Source organism: Mesoplodon densirostris, chromosome 1 (genome assembly GCF_025265405.1).
Source record: "Mesoplodon densirostris isolate mMesDen1 chromosome 1, mMesDen1 primary haplotype, whole genome shotgun sequence".
NCBI lineage: Eukaryota > Metazoa > Chordata > Mammalia > Artiodactyla > Ziphiidae > Mesoplodon > Mesoplodon densirostris.
In genome coordinates, this window is record NC_082661.1 from 13,634,603 (window position 1) to 13,655,325 (window position 20,723).

General features: G+C 36.9%; 1 protein-coding gene across 1 annotated transcript in view; it reads left to right on the forward strand.

The window, feature by feature from the left end:
* The window catches only part of RAB11FIP2 (RAB11 family interacting protein 2), a 39,075-nt gene extending 25,773 nt beyond the window's left edge, over window positions 1-13,302 (forward strand). The window contains exons 4-5 of the mRNA XM_060099052.1: window positions 5,636-5,681; window positions 11,470-13,302. Coding sequence (XP_059955035.1) covers window positions 5,636-5,681; window positions 11,470-11,697 — 274 coding nt within the window. The 3' untranslated portion in view covers window positions 11,698-13,302. The remainder of the gene's footprint in view (window positions 1-5,635; window positions 5,682-11,469) is intronic.
* Window positions 13,303-20,723: the final 7,421 nt, after the last annotated feature.

Consider the following 20,723-nt stretch of genomic DNA (forward strand, 5'->3'; position numbering starts at 1 on the left):
TGAGATTTTACTGTGAGTGATCGCATCCCACCTTATTGATTACTGTTCCTCAGTTGAGAGAAACTCCGTTTGTGAAAATGCGTTATAAATTGTAAGGCGGTGTATAAACGTGCAGCGGTACTATTCAAATCCCAGTCACTTCAGTTATACCATTTCAAAACTGCAGTTTTTCTTTGGCTTCCTTTCTTTCTCTCCTATTTTAAATTATTAAGTGAATAGTTTTTGGCATTTATTATATATTCTTGCATCAGTTCAAGTCCTAGCAGGAAACAAGTGACACACTCAAAACGAGTAATTGAAGAAAGTTTAGTGAAGATATCATTTATAGAGGGGTGGCTAGGGTTAGGACACCAAGGAAGGGATAGTAGAGTACTAGGGACCAGCAGTATCTGGAAGGGACTGCCATGCTTAGGTGTGAAGGAACAGCCGTGGCTGTCTGTACAGAAGCTACTGGCAAAGCTGCAGTGCAGCAGGGGGACTGAAGAGGTTGGTAGGATGGGGCTGGAATACATACCCTGTCTCCCCTTCTTTCTGTCCTCCAGTCTCTTGCAGGTGCCTCCCAGCGGCAGAGCACAACTGGAAGCCAGTGGGCAAGGGGACCCAGGCGCTGCCCTTTCCAGAGGTCAGCCTTCTGGGGTGCAGGGAGGGGCAGAACGGAGCAGGAGAGGCAAAGAGGAAAAAATTCAATACCTGTTGCTTTTCAGCCTTCGTTCTGTCTCTTTAAGATTGTCTAAGTCTTGCACTTTTCTTAGTCATTCTGACTGGAAGAATCCTCAGGGAATTGTGTTGGCCTCCTTGAAACCAGCTGTCTCTGAGCTCCCAGTAGGACTGAGGACGTTGGAACCCCCGTGTGGGAGAGGTGCAGTTGATGGCTAAAGAGCTTGGATGGTGGTCTTTGGCTGCTTTTCTTTGAATCCTGACTCTGCCCCTTAGTAACTGTGTTACCTTGAGCAAGCTTCTTGACTTTGCTGTGCCTGTTTCCTCTTCTGTAATTCACATCGTAAGATTGTTCAAGGATTAAGTGGGTTAACATGCAAAGTCCTCACAAAGGTGCTTGGTACCATGGTTCAAGTCCAGTAATACCAGTCGTTGCTAGGCCGGTGTCATTACTCTCTGCCCTTGCTTCGCTGTAAATGGTGTATTTTTCTTTTCTTCTTTTCAGACTCATTAACAGTTTTGTATTATGTTATAATTCTCAGTTTACACCCCTCCCCCTCAACTACGTTTGTCACCAAAGTGAAGCTCCAGGTCTCCAGAGCCCACTCTGCCAGCTAAACAAGAAGAATAGTAGGATACTCTCCTTTGAAAAGAATTAATGTCCGAAGTTCTTCTGTGATAAAGTTAAACTTATTTCCTATACACCATAAGAAATTGAATGGTGTTTAAGAACGTTACTCCTCCACTCTGCTTTCCTCTCTTTGCCCCACCTCCCAGACAAGCAGGACACCTCCTGAATTTTGCAAATAACTTGAATTGACTTATTAAATACAAAATGAGTCAAGTTGTAGGCCAGAGTGGACTTAGCTTTATAATTCCAGCAGTAACAGGGTTTGGAAAGAGGTATCATGGAAGGTGTAATAACAGTTGCTTTTAAATGCCTTGGAAAGAACTTCAGGTGTTGTTACGTGACTTCTCCTTGAAAGATTTAAAATCCTAGAGCCAGGAATGTACACAGTTTGCATTGTCTTATACTGACAAGGCAGCTAGTTAATCAGTTTTAATAGATCTTTGTTCTTCTGTGGGCTTTTTTTTTGTCATGAGGGACTTTTCCACTGTTAATACTCGCTTCCCTTTCTTAGGTATTCTTGCTCCAAAAGAGAGCAAAAAGAGTTTTAAAAAGAGAAAAGGAAGGACGTAGAAGAAAACTCTGATCACTGACAAATGCTTTAGTGATTTCTGTAGTGGTCAGTTTTATCACTTTATAAATGTAGATTTGCTTTTCTGGCTTATCTGTGGAAGACTAGTCCATAGCAGAAATTGAAGGACAGTTTCAAGTTTCACCAATTTACTTAGTATTTATCCTAACTTCAAAGTAAATTAATGTGACGTTATTGAAGAGATACTAATGATTCCTTGAAATACATTTGAGTACTGTTAATTTTAAAACTTAGAATTTACCAGGAAAAATTCTTTAAAATTTGGAAATATCACAAGGTAAAAAATTAGGTTTTATTAAACCTAAAGACTTCAGAATGTTAAGGTAAAGCATTTTATTAGTTTAAACTGTTTTTAAAAATATGAATTTAAAAATATTTTTATCAGTCTCAAAGTTACTTTAAAACCCTCTGCTGCCACCAAACTCTTTCAGTTCTGATTTCAAAAATTAATTTTTTTGCATTCTGAAGTTTAAATTTGTGTAGACTTTTTCAGTGTGAGCGTGTCTAAGTTTATTTTTATACCTGATTAAAAACACCATTTTCCTTAACCTGTCAACAACTCAGCTGAGCAGACTACATCATTCAGTATCTTGTCTGACACGCGGAAGCAGCCCAGAAAGAAAGACAGCACAGATTGGTGCCACACTTCGACAGAGACATTTTTCCCCAAGCAAATTCATCCAGTTCAGTTAACTTTTTTTTCCCACTTAAGGACAGATCAAAAAAAAAGCGGCTGTAAATGACTGAGTTGGTCATGTATTTGACACGTCAGTTTGTGAATATAAAGCCGAACACAGGGGCGGGGTTCTGCCTTTAGATTCCAGACAATGGCCAGTACCAGAGCCCTGGCCTCAGATCGCTGCACTGGGCTGCTGGGGAGTGTGGGCGAGCTTAGGTTACACTCAGGTGCAGTGGCAGAGAGCTGGGGCTCGCTGTGCTCTGTACCTCTTTCCCTTACAGTTGTGACCATTCTTGAGAATTCTCAGACACTTGGCAGGTTGTCACTGAGTTTCACTTTAGCCCCATAGGCTAAAGCCGTTGGATAGTACATATGGTTAGGTTTGTGATTTTGATAAAATTTTTGTCCTAAATGCCTGTTCCTTCAACACTTATTACAATAAATATAATACCAGCATTTCTATTTCTCAGTTCAGTAATTTCTTCCTGAGACATATAATGAAATTTATACAATCATAATACTGTTTATTCTTCAAGGATGTGACAGGATAGATATGAAACATCTAAATAACATTTATGAAAGATTAAATTTGTCAAAAATGGCCTGTTGCTCTGTGGATCAGCTCTAAGAGCCTCATCTTCTGCATGACAACCCTTCAAGGGCTCCTTCCCATCCCGCTGCCTGTGTGCCAGTCTGCTCCGCGTCCTGCAATGGCACCGCCGTCCGGCAGCCCCAGACAGCATGTGTCTTCAGAGTCCTTTTTCTCTGGCCTGCTGAACCTAACCGTCATGTAATTTTAAGTTCTACTGTTTCTTTGACTTAGTAGACCTTCCTTGACTAATGCTGCGATAGAACGTTTCCTTCCTCTGGGTGGTCTAAGAATTTAACTCGCAGGGGTGCTCTCCCCCTGCAAGGGCACCTCTCCTGTGTGCTTACTCAAAACATCAGATTAATCCACACGTCCTGTGTGTTCAGGGCTTCAGCAGTGTGGCCTGTGCTCACTGGGTAGATCTGTGAGCAGAAAACAGGGCTAGGACTGTGTCACCTCCAACACTCATCCACTGGGCAACCTCACACAAGCTACCTAACCCCTCTGTGATTCATTTCCTTCTTTTGAAAATGAAGATCATACCTACCTTAAGGGTTATGAGGATTAAATGAGTTAATTTGGGTAAAGTGCTTAGCACAGTATCTGGCACTTTCTAAGTGCTATGCAGATGTTTATTAAATAAAATAACTTACTGAGTGTGCTGAGTGTTTTACATGTGGTCAACTCATTTAATCTTCCCAGTAGTCTTACATGGTAGATCCTGTTACCATCCCCATTTTACAGAGGAAGGAACCCAGGCACACTCAAAGGCAAGTAAGTAGAGGGCAGAACCAGGATTTGAGTTCACACCACCTGGTTCCAGGGCCCTCGAGCACTTCTCTGCCCGTAACCAGTACGGTGTGCCGTTACACTGAATGTAAATCAGTTTGTCCTCGAGAATGTCACAGTCGGATGGAGAGAGATGCAGCAGAATGCGTTTCTTGACCTATTAGAGAGCAACATGCTGTGAGATCGCGGGGCAGGGAGACGTTAGTCCCACTGGTCCCTGGTGTTGACCTCCTTGGGCCGAAAATCAGGGAGGCTGAGAACCGTGCGTGTTATCAGCTGCTCCCCCGGCACTCTAGGCCTAGGGCTACCACATGATAATGTATTGGGGGTTTGTATTTGTTTTCTTTTAAGCCACTTTTCTGTCAGGCTTTTGAGACTTTGCCAGTACAGTGACTCTAGTCTGGGACCATACAGAACACCATAAAGACGGTGAGGTACAGGGAATGAGAAAATGTGTCAGCCGAGTCGGCCTGTAAATGGTGCATCGTAGGTATTTAAAACATGTTTCAATCTTCCCTACCACGTCACCCAACTCTACTGAAATACCAAATTAATCCACAGGAGTTCTAGGTAGAAAAAGTCAGCAACCGGTTCTGGAAGCTAGTACTACAAATCTTAGTCATAACAAACGAAACCTTGGATATGTGAGAAATTCTCTTGAGGTGGTTGTACATGCCTGCATGCCCTGTAGATTTACAGCTGGGGATATGTACTTGTAATAATAGATACTTTGCAGTGTCCAGACTTTTTGTGCATACAGTCAAAAGTTTTAAAAGTGAATTTCTTCAAAGGATTCCAGTTATTTGGCTGATAAAGCACAGATAATGAAAAAATATATTTTACAGTTGTCTTTTTTTGGAATAAAAAGGCTCCTAGGACAGTAATGCTTTGTAGAGGTTCTAATGGCTAATACTCTTAAGTGCCGGGTAAAAATTAAACTTGAATAGCAACGATGAAATATTTACTCACCAGATGGCTTTGAAGTTTAGCTGCTTTTTGGTTCCAGTCCCCTTCCTAATGGACATGTTTCAAAGAAGAAAACGATTATAGCATTCAGCTGTGATGTTTTCGTCCATCCTCTGTGCATGCAAGAAATCCATTTTGTTTTGGTCCATTTGGGTATTTAAATTTTGAAGACCAGCTACTTAGAAATTCATTAATGACAGAAATGGTTCACACAGCTCCGAATTCATTCTCCTTGATAGGATAACATTTAAAGGTTAATTTTTCTAATTCCTATAGAAATAATTGTTTTAAAAGATTGCTTCAACTCTTTTAGTCTACAGTCTTCCCAACCTAAATTTATTTAAGTCTGTATAGTTTTATATCAGAAGGCCTAAGGTAAGTGAGTGTGTGTATATAAAATGAATAATAACATTATAGAATTTAATTTTATAAAGTATCTCACTAGGTAAAATCGCTTATATTTAAAGATGTTTAGAAACTACATGTTAGAGGTACAGTTCTTCAGTTCTAATAATACTGAAGGGTTTTCCTTCAAAGTTTAAAATTGTAGCTGCTTCAGAATGTTTAGTAAATATTGTTTTTCTTTTACATCCTGGATTAAATTTCACTCACTCAGGTAATATAGGAGTTAAGAAATTGTTATTGCAATGTTGGTTAAAATGTTCTGTTTTTATGTTTCCTCCCATGTGTACTATGATACGCTTTTAACATTTATGTTTGTCTTTTATTGCTCAGTTTTCATATGAATCCGACAAGTAATGAAGACCTCAGGAAAATCCCGGTAAGTTGCAGAGGGGGTTAGAGAATTACCAAAAACCAAGGGACAAGCTGTCTTTCTGTCTGGGGCACATTTCTAAAAAGGCCTCCGTCTCCTTGAATCCCTCAGTTACCCACAGATTATAGCTTAGTGTGATGATTTAGGGAGAAAGAAAAAAAGCAAAATCCAAACTTTAATATACCATAGGGTGTGACTTATGTATGATCTATGGAAGTGTACGCAAACATAGTTATAATTGAAGCCAATTTAGAATATACAGGTTTTGTTTGCAGACTGTTTAAAAATCGATATGAAAGCTGTATGTCACGTCAACATTATAGTTGTGAAATAAGAGCATGTGGAGAAAGTGGCATTTTGTTACTGTTGTTGTAAATCAGGTTGAGGGGAGAATAAACCTGCTTGTGAACATTTAACAGTAGGAAGAGCTTCCTGGCCAGAGACCCATTTAACCAGGAGTGTGTGTGAAAGATCCTTTAGGACACTCACCTTCCAAGTCAGAACAAAACCAAATATATTAACAGGCTTCGTAGCGACCAGCTAAATTAACTCACATATTTTGCAAGGATTATTCAGATATCTTAACTTCATTTCATTGTTATTTGAAGTCTAGTTTTCAACCTCTGTTCCGAGTTCCAGTACATCTTCAGCCTATTCTAAATACTATACTAAGCCTGGAGAGAATAAGTTGCTTTACAAAAATATGAGCACATGTCTTGGTAGGAAACTAAATTCTCACTGAATAGCAGAAATAGAGCCTTTATTCCAAGAGGCTGGTGGTTGCTGTTTGAACCATCTGTCCTTAATGTGTGTGATCCAGATGTATAATAAGAATTTTTCGAAGCAATAACCTATCACAATCTTCTATGGTGTGATAGGCTGAGAAGAAACCATGGTGTTGTGTAAACCATTCTAAATGCAGTCATTTGTCTTTAAAATGGTAGAAAACATTATAGAGGCAGAGGACTCTCTACTGTGTTTTTGCCGTTTTAATGTACATGATGTGTACGTTTTGATGTTTCATAAATACTCAAGTCTTTATATTATGGCAGACTGGTGAGAAACGTCAGAATATATGAAGTCAGCCTTTGATCAGATAGTAAAATGAATTCTATCAGGCGGTTACTTAATCTCAAACAAAATGCGACATCAAAAAATCGATTTAATGTGCAGCTATTGTTTATTAAGTAACCTTAATTACAATTTCTATGTGCTTGTAAATGTACTTTTCCAAAGCTTGTAATTTATTGCTGTAAAAGCATCCTTAGAATTCTTTAAAGAAATAAAATGTGAAAATTGTTTTAGTTAAGGGATTTAAAGGTGATAAAAGAATCCTTGATGTGTGATTATTTTTCTCTGGAATACTAACTATTCTAAATGACAGTTAAAGGATTACTAGGTGTTGTTAATTTACTGCAAGATACAATTAAGAGGAGAAAGCTCATCCTCATACTGATCGTTATTGAAAAAAAGTATTTGAACAAGTTTTATGTTGAAGATTATAAGATGTTTGAAGTAATTTACCTTAAGTTCTTCAATAATAGCTGTCCACCAAGTTATATTTTTTTCCCCTTCTGGACATAGTATTTTGTAATTAAGTTTTTATGTCTTATATGCTAGTGCCAACACCTGTCTGTGAAAGCAGTGTTTAAACAGGAGCAGTAGCCAGTTGAAAGGGCAGTGTGAGCTCTTTAAGGCCTAATTAAGAACTGAAAGGGAGATGAAGGGAGTAGCACAAAAGATGTGAAAGTAGCTGAGATGATATTCCCAGAGCAAAGTTCCTCATTAGAACAATAATGAGATGATCAGAGAATGCCAAGCCTTCATCTTATCTCTCTCTCTCTCCTCTAGTTGCCTTGGATGTCAGTTAGTACCCCACCAATATTTGGTTACCAGGACAACCTTTCTTTAAATCTTCAGTTATTTTGAGTCTTGATAATTTGCTTTTGTTGAAATTTAAATATTGTAAAAAAATATACATTTCCTAGTTTAAAAGGCTAGATTGTGAGTAAAGTAAAAATAGATCACTAGTAATTCTCAAAGTATTTTGCACAACTGTTATTTAAAATTCCAGTTAGACAACTTAATGTAATAATTCTGTTCACTCACCCAACTCTTATTTTCTTATATCTGCATATGGAAATTTTTAACAGAGCTTGGGTAGGAATGAAAAAGGATTGGTTATGAAAGGGGAAGAGAGAAGAAAAATTTACATTAAATTTCAATATAAGAAGACATCTTAAAAACATATGTGCCATCTATATGGAGTGCTAGAGGAAAAACTGTTGAGTACTTAGGAGTCCCATGTTAGGTTATTTGAAGTCTTTACCAGTTTGGAAATTTCTCAATTTTAGTTTTTCTAAGAATAGTATTAAAAGTATCTTTTGAAAAAATAATTCATTTTTATATTTGCCTGAGAGTTTTCCTCTTTAAGCAAAATAATTTTTGTAACCAGAAAATATTTTAATTTCCTACTGTATTAGTTAATATTAATCTTTATTTTATTTGGAATTATATCAACAAACAGAAGGATAGATGTATTTATTGAGTATATTAGTCAATTTAAGAATCTTATGCCTAAAATTAGATGGTTTACATGATGTTCAAATATGGGATAAAATGTGGAACTAAGCATAAGACTGTTTTTAATTATTTTATATTCTTTTCCAGAATATAGTTTATAGTACATGTGTTTCTAAGATGTTTTTTTGCATAAAAACTTGATGCAGAAATTTGGGGTAAATTTTTCACATAAAAGGACAAATGGAAAATTTATTGAAAAGGTCAGAACTGTATTTCCAAGAAATCTGTTTATCCATAAGTATTAGATGGTTGTGAGGGGGAAAAATAAGCCAAATAATGGATTTGTATATTCTAGATTATGGCTTATATCTTAAGTGTTGAACAATATTGTGGGATAATAATTATTTTGAGAGATTAAATTTTAGATTGATTTGTATCATGGCATTAATTTAAACTCCTTATGTCAAAATAAGAATTTTTTGACATGTCTTTCATCCTCATTGTCTGTAGAGAAATGTTAAAAAATTATTTTAACTACATTCTCTGGTAGCACTGGTATAGTGTTAAATGTAACAATATAAATGATTTTCTAACTGCATATTATCACTTAATTAGTTTGGAGAAATCAGTTCGTATATGTATAATTTGATTAAGAGAGGCCCAGTCTGATTGCTATTATTATGTTAAATTAAGAAAAAAAGTAAAACAATCAATTGGTAATGAATCCCATTTAGTTTAATTTCATTAATCCCTGCAGTTCTCACAAGAACTGCTATTTTTCAGTAAATATTGTATTAGAAAAATGAAATCACATTAGTTGGACATAATCACTTTTTTAGAATGCAGTTCTGAAAAACCTCTTTGCAGACCAGGAGATGTTAGAGTTGAAAGGGACCTTAGAGAACATCTCATTTATCAGAGAAGGAAAGTGAGACTTAGGTGGGTTTCTGTCTCATATTTGTGCAGAATTACTTAGGTTAAAGTAAGAAGCTTTAGCTTATTTTTAATTAATGTTTAAAATATACTTAGCTCTATGGGATGTCTTATCTTTTCTACAGAAACCTGCTGCGTATAATAAATGTCAATAGGAGTGTGTTTAGGAAAATCTAAGTTTTGTATCTCTAGACTACTTATGACCAATTAAACTAGTAAATATGTGTGTATACTTCTTCTAACAAAAAGTTAATTGATCTGAAAGAGAAGAGAATAAAAAGTAAACCAACACATATCTCCGGAATTGTCCTTTAGTTGTCGTAAAGCAATATTCTGAAATGTTTTGGGGGACAAAGGTAATCTATTCATAAAGTTGTATCTATACCCAGTTTCTAATGGTAAAATAAGTCATTTTTAAACTTCCTTTTAGCATCCTCTCTATTCTGTTAATCTAGTAGAGGCTCCTCCTGACTTTTGTCTTTACTACTTAAATAGCTTTGTAACTAATCGCGGTCCCTCTAAATGATCTTACCCACTGCTGCCATTTTCCTAAAACTTAGCTTTAATCATCTTTCCTCTGTTTAGAAACCTTCAGTGGGCTTTCTATTTCCCATAACACTAAGTGTGATAGCATCAGACATCCCTGATGGTCTGTTTGGAACCCACTGTTCCAGCCTCTCTCTCTGTGCCCGGTCCTGAACCTTATTTCCCAGCCGTGCTCCACAGATCACCCTTATTGGCCACTGTGCCTTGAACCTTGCTTCCTCCTTTGATCAAGCAGAGCCACTGCTTGAGATGCCCGTTACTCATTTCTGCCTGGCAAAATCTTTGAAGGCCTAGTGCAAGCTATATCTTCTCTGCAGAACCTGAGAGATTCTATGGATTGGAGAAGTTTTCAACCAGGAATATTGTTTTGCCTTTATTCTAGAGAAGGGAGTGCTTGGGTAACACAAGCATCAAATTGGTATCTGTGCTCTAGCTTGTTTCTCTGGTGCAGCAAAGTCATGGGCCTGGGGAGGAGGGGATAAAAAGTTACACTTTGGCTTTACTGATGAAAACTCCTGGATGCATAGCAAATTAAAATAGATCCTGAAAATGAATACAGACAAATTTAATTCTTATGACAAAAAAGGGAAAAAAAAGACCTTTCTACGTTTATCAGTCCTTGTTCTCCGTCCTCCACTGAATAGATTAGATACTATTAGTCCTTAAGAGCAAGGCCAATTTTCTCAGTATTTTAGTTTATTTTCTTTAAAGCCAAATGGAAATGTTTGGAAAGAAAGTGATGAAAACCATTTTAAGTTGTTGAATGTAGTGATAGAACTATGTATAAGAAGGCATGAAGATTGCTACTTTATATTTTGACATTATATTTTATATAATGAAACATCTAAATATTAAATAGATGATGTTACAGTGCACTTTAAATAGATGATGTTACAGTGCCTTTTTGATTAAATTTCTGAGAAATATTTTTCTTTTAATATTAGGATGCTTTGTAATAAAAATGAATTGAATCAATGCCTTTTTTTTTTGGTTTATGTTTGTACCTTTGTGTTAAGAGAATTTTCACCAATAGAATGAGGTTAAACAAAATAAAGTAAGTGAAATGGGAGAGAATGCAGATATACTAATCTTAAGTGTTAGCATGACTGTAGTTGAACTCTTGAGTTTCCTGACAACCAAGGCAAAAAGGGAAATAAAATAAATTGTACAAGTATTAGTACTAGGAGGAGAAAATAGACTAGTTACTCAGAGGAGAAAAGGTTCTATTTGCCTATAAGTTAAAACAGTAGTTACTCCCATGGAGCTTCTTATAAAGGATGCTCATGGATTTAGTGTTGAATGCCATCAACATTTCATAGCAAACTGGAGAAGCAGAGTTGATATTGCTGTTTCTTGTAACCATCTTCAATAAAAAGGTAAAGACGTAACATTAAACTACAGTTCAGCGGAAGCAATTCCACGAGGACTAAGCTAATATCCAAATGTATAGTTTTCAGTAGCTTCTTATATTTCCTAAAGTTAATTCTTACAGATCTTTTGATTTTGTCTATTTTAATTATGTTTATTATTGAGCATTTTATCTCTTAACTTAATCTTAAATTACATGGTCAATTTCTTATATTTAAGAAGTTAGAGTTGTAATCAAGGCTTTGGTGTATCTGCTTTAGACCTTTCCTCAGAACTGGCTAGCCATTCTGTGAACTGTCACATTGGTTCTAGCCAAGGACAGAGAAGAGTTTGACGAGGGTTTGAAACAGTTGAACTTCAAAATAACTCATAATTTGCCCCTGATGTGCTGTCTATTAAAGTGACCGTCTTTATCCTACTCTAGGACAGCAACCCTTTTGATGCCACTGCAGGCTATCGTAGTCTGACCTATGAGGAGGTACTGCAGGAGCTGGTAAAACACAAAGAGCTCCTTAGGAGGAAAGACTCCCACATCCGGGAGCTGGAGGACTACATCGACAACCTCCTTGTAAGGGTGATGGAGGAGACGCCCAGTATTCTCAGAGTGCCGTACGAACCGTCCAGGAAAGCTGGCAAGTTCTCCACTAGTTAATAAGCCAATGGTACTGCATTTATAATTGGGGAAAAAAGAAAGGAAGAAAGAGAAAAAAAGGAGGAAAAGCTTGTTACTGAGAGAGACCGCGCTATCAGGTTTCATTACATACTCTCCTGCATTGTGAAGAACTGTTTCACCTGTAAATATTAGCAGGGACTAGCAAGAGTGACCTTTGAAGTGAGCTAAATAATTTAAACCTTTAAAGTGAAAATGGGCCAGATTCTCGTGAACAAGCAGTTCCTTAGGATTCACTTAGGTGCTGGTGCCGGCCCACTAATCTGCCATAGGCCTAGAAGTATCTTCAGAAGTACGTGACTTATTCCTCAGGAACAGATTTCTCATCAACAGAACTGATACTGTGGTTGGTTTCTCAGAAGTCAGTTTGTACAGATTTAGCTGCAGGAATACTGCTCATTATAAACACTACTCAAAAAACAGCTCATATTTTATATACATATATGTACGTGAATAGTCTGTTCATGTATCTTTGTATATAAAATACATGCATATACCTCATATATACATGTGTTTTTAGAACATTTAAAGAGAACTGGTTGCCTCTAAAATTAGGATACCAATTAGGATTTCTTAATTTGAAAATGTATGTGTGCTCTATCAATGCAAAACAAATCATCATTGCTGCTATAATGGTTTGTTACACAGAAGCTGCTTCAAATCACTCTTGACTATGTGAACCTTGGTTTCAAAATAAGCTGCTACTATATATTATTCCAGCGTCAAATCTTTTCTCTTTTTCCAAAAGTAATGATCTAAAGCCCCTTTTTAAAGAACGATGTGTTTTAGGAAACTTGATTAACCTTGCAACAGCATGAATTTCTTGAATTAATTTTTTATCTTAATATTTGAGTTTTGTTTGAGCTATAAGCGGAAGATAAGCAAATGTGATTTGTTGAGATTCTGAATGTCTTTAAAATATTCAGTACTAGCAAAGAAAATATTAGGAAGTTATATCTGAAGATAATTTGGAGGTGGGGGGAAGTAGGTGATCATGCTGATGCCTGATAACCCAAAGCAATGAACAAATTCTAGGAATGAAGAATTAGGCTTGGTTTCAAGTTACATAAATAATGGAACAGATGGTTGCATTTGGTTTCTGAACCAAAATAAGAGTTGCTAAAGGAGGGGCGAGTTTCTAGAATAGATCTTTACTGGCACGACATTTTACACTATTCTGCAGCCACCCTGTAAGAGTAAATCAATATTACAGAATTGTGTCAGCTTTGTTTTTAAGTCTGCTCCCCAAAAATGTTGACTACTCTCACGAATTTTCTTTATATATTTGTACAGAATTAGTCTTTAAAGTGAAAATGATATAAAAATATTACTAATCATCTGCTGATTTTTTAACTTTAAAAGTCTGAAATCCATACTATGAAATACTGAATCTGTGTTTTCTAAAGGAAATTTAAGATGAAAAATTCACCTGTATATGGAGACATATAGTCCCCAATCTTTTACCAAATGCATTTCTGTCTAATATTTATCTCTACTAAGACTTCATTGAGAGTTAAATACAAAGCACATATAATAGTTTTGCTCAGTTTAATATTTTGAATCAGATAATACTTGGCCAAGCTTATATTCACAAGTTAAAATCCCTTATTATTTGTATTTTTCTGAGTTTCTTCAGTTTTTCTATGAGAGCATAAATTTTGAAATTCTGAAAAATTTTCTGAAATACAAAAAATTAAATAATTTTTAATAGGAGACAAGGAGAAATAGCTTTCACCAACTTTTTCCTCCACTTCTAAATTTCTGTAAATAAACCTCACAATCTGGTATAGAATTTTATTTTCCCATTTGAGGTCTTGGTAGTTCTTTTTAACATGGTGCCATTTTTAGTTAACATTTATTAAATGTTGCACAATTCTTAGTATTTGTTTTTTCTGTTAGTATAACTGAGGCTCTTCTTACACTTTTAAAAGTACAAAAATCCATGTGTTTGCAGTATTATGACATTATCTGCAGATATTTTAATATGCTTTGGCCAAATTTACTCTTTATAGAATGAACCACGATGCCAGTGTTGTACTGGGGATATGTTTTATGTAAATAGAGCTCATGAAAAAGTATGGTTAAGGGACTGCCATTCTTTTTATGAGGAAATTCATTTTTAAGGAGGATTCTTTGCCTGTATAAAAACTGTTAAGGATTAGACTTATCCATACGTTAATGATTGGGTTATAACTGCGTCAATATTTTTATCTTTAATTCTGAGACAAGAATTGTATTGAAAACTGAATCTGCATTTATCACTGCCCGAAATGTTCTGTTCCGATGTTTATGAACTTTCTTTCACTCGTGACCTGGAATCAAACTGACTATATATATATATATATATTCATAATCAATCGGTCAATATAAGGAACTAAAAACAAAAAGTAAAAATGAGTTCCTAAGTAAACATAACAGTGTTTCCTGTGTTTGTGGGCAGAAGTGCAAATAGAGTAGTTTTAATTTTTAGCGTTGTAGAAAAAAAGGCCAAAAGATCACATTAGTTTATTTTTGCAAACTATAACTTTTAAGTATTTTAATGGTATATTTTGTTAGTAACTTAGACAAGGAAATAAAGCATATGTACTCATTAAATAACGCGCAGCACAATAGACTTATAGACAGAGTTTACTTTTGCTTTTATGCTTAAAAAAGGCATGCTCAAAAATATTTCCACCAATTAGAGGATTTTTTTAAATTGCAGAGTTTATAATAGTCTCAAACCTGTGTTAAGCTAACATACTTCTGTTACATAATTAAAAATATTTCTGCTAAGGTTTTTAAAACAGTATAGTTTTACAACCAGCTCCCCTCCCAGTTCTAAAATTCAGCTTCAAAGTATTGAACATAACTGTCCTACCACTTAGGCTTCAGGTTCATTTATTAAATACCAGGGAATAAATCTTAGAATTGTATATAAAATGATGTGTCACCCATTCACAAAAAATATTTAAGTATTGCTTTTTGCTGCTGTATTCTGCATTGAGCCTAGTTTTGCCATCCTCCCATGACTGTAGTATTATCCATAGATTATACGTAACTACATCTATTGCTTTTAGCAGTAAGTGAAGATTTCGTTGTAATTTTCCAGCTGTGAAAATGTTGCCTGTATTTAAAAGGGTTTCATGAATGGAAACCTAAGTAAAACTCAGCTCGCTAGTGACAGACTTGCTTTCCTCACATCCTTCACCAACTCCTCCGCCCTCACGCCCCACTGGCTACCACCCGCATAAGGGTGCTTATTCTTTAGCAAGGAGAATCTCAAAAAAAAAAAAAAAAAAGAAGAAGTATTGCTGTCTTTAATATATCTAGAAATTGTTACACTAGAACTTTTTTTTTCCTCTTAGGTTTTTAGAAAAAGCAGCCTACCTTGGATTTGTAAAACAAGGTGAAACTTTCTGATGTCTGTGTGCTCATATGTCTTATAGATATGGTTGGTGTCACTTGTGTGTGTGTAAATGAAATACGAAGCATGCTGATTCCCTCGATCTCTTTGAAGTAAAAGGGAAAGGATCGCAGTGCTGCTGGTTCATGATTGTACATGGAAGGGTCTGTCAGCACACACTGAAAGCCCCCGTTTTCACAGGTTTATAAGTTTAATAATCCAGATGCAGTCATTGGAGGTATTTAATATGCAATAGGTAGCATCTTAACTAATTAATCTGCATAAGAAGGGTTTTCTGGTGTACTTAATAAGAAGTGTAGAAGCTCTGCAAGCATTAAACTGGAATTGACATTTTATTTCATTTATTTTCCATGTCAAAAAATACACTCTTAAAATGGAATTGAAGTCTGTAACAAATGATACATTTGGGCCTGTCAATCTCTGATCTTAGGGGTGGTTTGATTTTGTGGTACAAAAAGAAATGCTGCAGATCTAGAAATGTATGTATTTAGCAGGTATTTGAAAGATACAAGCGTTATTTATAACTGAAGAGTATTACACTTAGTAAAATGCTCTAGTAACTTGTATACATTTTTGCAGGTACAAACTCCAAAGTATGTAAGCATTATGTAACATGACAGTTGTATAATTTATGTAATCTGATGCATGAATCAGAATTTTTATATATGATTATTGGTTTATTATAGTTGATTAAAATGTTTAATCTTAATTTGGTGGTCATAATTTCTTATTGCAGATAAAACAGCATGAATATTCATTTGTACATGAGCCCTCCTTGTCTTTTAAAAATACAGTAGGGTGCCTCTTATTATTTGATGTATGGCAGCAAGTATTCTGTAAGACCTACAAACTCACTTCACTACGAAAATAGTTTTGAAAAGTAAGGTTTAGCGTGGACACTGTTTAGCAGCCCTTTGTGTATAAGATATCCCCTCCCAGGGACAGAACTTACCGTTTGGTAGCAAATTACATCTGCGTATTTATACAGAGGCTAAGACCTATGCTGAGTGCTTTCTCTGTATGCATTAATTTCATTTATTCTTCACAGCAGCCCTCTACGGTAAGGACTGTACAAGCTTTCAGAGGAAATTGAAGACAGCTAACAAAACAGCTATTTGTGGAACTCAAGAGTAGAGTTGGCAAAGCCATGGCATTTCTCACTACTTTTTAGTGTCCAGCTCATGGCAGAGACCACTAATTCATGCCCACTTCCAGCCCTCTCAGCCTGCAGTCCAGGTATACGCCTGTCCATCCCAGATGCTGTCTGAGGGAAGCAGGAATCTAAGGGCCTGGGATGATGGTGTGGGTGTGGGTGTGGCAGAGTGTTAAGCAGTTGTATTATTCTGGATTATGAGACGTGATCCACACGTCGTGGTCCTGAAAGTAAGTCATACACTCTTGGAAGAAGGGAGTTCTCTGCAGGCCAGAACACCTTCCTGGTCCTTAATTGCCCTCAATTTTAGAGGCCCATTTATTGTATCCTTTTACTTCCCCTGGTATTTCTCTGGATTGTTCCCCTTTCTGCCTATCTGCAGCACACACGTTTATTTTTTCTTAGTCTACTGAGACAAAGATATTTGAGGTAATTTGAGGGTAGAGAGTTATTATTCTGTTAAAGTGGCTGTTTTCCACATAGGTTTGTTCTAATGCTGTGCCTCTCTCAGGCCAGATGGAAATGAAAGTGAGGCCAGGGTTGCTAAACCTGATTGTCTCAGAGACTGAAAACATAGAGTTTATGTGAAATATGATTTCCACATGTTAGCAACTGATTCTTTAAAAAAGCAAACAAACAAAAAACCCACAAAACCGCAGGCCACTAGTGCACAGTCTTCCTTAGTCAGTGTTTCTGATGCACCATCATCATCGTCATCATCATCATCATCAGAACAGTGCAGAGCGTAGTTGTTTACTTCCCCCCCAGATGATCTTGTATTCAATCAAAACCTGACTTGGCCAAGGGGTGTGCGGGACGTGTGATGTGTAAGACGGAATTACAGCTCAAGACTCCTGGGAGGGAGCTGGGAGAGGATAGGGAGTAACTATTCAAGTGACTCTAGAGTTTCAGTTATGTAAGATGAATATGTTCTGGAGGTCTGCTGTGCAACATGGTGCCTACAGTTAATGACACTGTACTGTGCATGTAAAAATCTGTTAAGCGGGTAGAGCTCATCTGAAATGTTCTTACAGCAGTAAAGAAAAAGCCTTTCTCAGGTACGCCTGCCCCTGAGTCTGGCAGTGCAGTTGCTTTTCAGAGGGAGAACAGCACAGTGAATCTGAGTGACAGTCCAAGGGCCACCGCTCTGGTGTTTAGAGCCTTTTAGAATGTTATCTAGTATCTGATACATACCCTTTTGTGGTAATTATGATTTTTCAGTATCTTATTTATGACGGTCTTGCCTTTTGGTAAAAAACTGTATAAAAACTATTAGTGTCCCAAAGATCAGTTTAGCACTTAATACTGTCCTGTGTTCAGGTCACATCACGTATGGTATGTGACAACTTCCAGTCATCTAAAGTCAAAATGTTGTGTGTGTGTGGTTTTTTTAGGGTATAAAATACATATTTCAATTGAAATATAATGGTCATTGATTCCGTAGTTTCTTTGATTTTGTACATCCACTATTTAAAATTCTACTGTACTTCTGGACGCCAGCCAGATCAGGAAAGCTGGATGGTTAGATCACTGGTTGTCAAAGTGTTGTCCCCAGAGCAGCATTGGCAGTATCACCTGGGAACTTAGGAGAATGAATGCAAACTCTCAGGCCTGACTCCAGACCTACTGCATTAGAAACTCTGGGGGTTGGACCCAGAAAGCTCTATTAACCAGCCCTGCAGGTGTTTCAGATGCACATTCAAATCTGACTACCATTGAGATAGAGACCCCCCCTTTTTTCTTAGTTTAATGTACTTCAGAGAATTTTTTTTAACTTAATGTAATTTTCCTTGCCAGTCCTGAATTTATTTATGAACCTGTTTTTTTAGTTTTTTGATAAAATGAGTATTTTGTGTTTTAAAGAAACTTAAGTCTGATGAAATTTCATATAGATAGAATGCTTGTAAGATAATGCACAATGCGTATGCAGAGTAGAAACATAGTTAATACCGTTGATTCTTTGATATCTTGTTTTGTTTGTGCAGTGAGATTTGCTGTTGTGATGGGGAAGGCAAAAATGCACATGGGCCTTAATGCGAAACTGCCAGAATGTCTTCCTTTGTTCTGATGTGGCAGCCAAGCTTGATTAAGGAGGGCATCTTTCTCAGCCTCACAGAGGCCTTGAAAACTGAGGTAAAAGATACTAGTGTAGAAAGGAAACAGAAAATGGAGCCACATATGGAATGCGGTAGAATACAATTTTTGAATGTATGTGTGAAATTGGGCAAAGAACCTTAATATAACAAGTGAAGCCAACTTGTGACTTGAAGTGAGAGGTTCTGTTTAACAGGCACTTTGTAACTTTGCTAGTTACAATAATTTTGTCAAATAGTTCATAAAAAGCTTACATTATTTTCACAATCAAAACTGAGTCGAGTTCTCGTTTCTAGGGAAATCTAGAATGAAATGTAAGAGTCTTGTTAGATCTTGCATCAGATACTAGAAACACTGGATGATTAGGAAAAGACCATTATGCATTAGGTTAAAAATAACATAATTTAAAATAAGGGTGGTATGAGAGAGGAACATGCAATAGCAGAGTATTTTATTGGTTTTTATTCCTCGGTGGAAAAATGGCTAGAACATGAACAGTGTAACATGGATTCAGAGACATCTGAACACTGGCAAAAGTTGTTGGGTTTTTTGGTCTTGTTTGTTTCAATCATCACTCTCAAACCCTCAGTGGAAACTTCAGTGCCAAACATTAGATTAGCCTCTGGCAGAAAGGGAACTAGAGAGCACAGGTCATTAAAATCACGGCTGATTCTGAATCCTCAACTTGAACCTGTGCTTTCAACCTCTTTCAGCAAAATTTTGCTAAAGTTAGACAAAGAGTAACAACATTGGCTTATGAATTTCATTTCCTTTCCTAGTAATGAAGGAGGCATTAATGAGGGGGAAATGGCAGGAAAAGCCTGGGGAATTGGGTGGGGAAGGCGGCAGTGGGCCAGGCTCACAGGAAAACTAGTTGCCAACCTCAGATTAATTTAGGTTATAATCTGAAACCATATAGGACAAGCACTTTTAAGAAATAAGTCATTTGTCATAAACAGTTGACTGATCCAATAGCAGTATTTAGTGTTTTTATGTTTACATTTAAAGATATTTTGTTAATATACTGTTACTGAACATCTTTCATGATTTATAAGCTATAAAATATTCTAATCCTTGACTCATTTTTTTTTACCAAGCTATTCACTTAATGCTATATGATATGTAGCACTTGAGACCATCTGTTAGGAATACTTGAATAATATGACACTGTGAAGATATGTACAGCAAATAAAGCAGAAAACACATGAAGTAATTCAGGAAGAGTTTGTGAAGACAATCCTTGCATTTTAATTTAAAAAAAAAATGTCTGAAATCTAGCAGGAAGTCTTTCCAAAACTGACGCTCTTTTCTTATTCTGGGCAAATTGCTCTGCTGAGTGGCCTTAAGATGTCACTTTGACTTTAAGTGAATAGATCTTAAATAAAAATATTGGCATCAGTACTACTTAGAATTGTCCTTCTGAGCATTCCTCATTAAGTGTGAGAAGTTACTGCAGAGTAACGGCGGCAGCTGCATGGGAACCAGGGTAAGCAGGCTGTTTTGTGAAGCGGGCCCAAGCGGGAGGCTGGGACTAGGACAACCTGGGTGTCCTGGGGTCATCCCTGGAGGACGGATTTGGGGGGAGCATCAGGTTGAATTTGGTAGTCTTGGAAACACTGAGCTGGGTGCAGCGAAATCCTAGGCCTTGGATGGTACTTTAATCCTTTTGGGAGGTTAAAGCTATTTATTTCCTTCATTCGAACTGGTGGAGGATGGGGGCAGGTTGGCGCCCTGGGTGGGTCTCCCCAGAGCAAGGGACCTTATTGTGAAAGATTGAAAGGTTTCCTAAGTCACTCAGCTGCATGTAGACATCTGGATTCTTAGTCCACCCACCTGTTAGTTGGGAGTGATTCCAAGGAGCCTCGCTCACTCCCAGGAGGCTTGTTGTCACTTAAGGGTCACACCACCTGATGAGCTTGTAGCCTAGACACCTGTCATGATGCCGCCTGCCTCTAAGAATGGGCCGGAATGGTATATAAGTGGGACAAAGTTTAGTTCCCACCAGGCCACGGGAATGTCTGGCCAACGGTAAGTCTTAAGCCTGGTACTCACCCTTTAGCGGTGCCTTCTCTAACTGCTTTCAACTCTTGCGTTCTGATGCCTGAACCAGATGTCCTCAGAATCAGACCTTCTCTTTGTTTAGTGATTATTACCTTTGGATCTCACAATAGCAGGAGTAACCTCACTCACTGGGTGGACCTCAAACCCCAAAGGCACATCTGTCAAAAGCCTTCATAAGACCACAGCTATGTACCACATCTTAATTTCTGATTGACTATTGTATAGAACTCACTATTTGGGGATATTAGCATATTATTTCAACCTTTAGTCTGATCCTTACTCTTTTTATCAGAG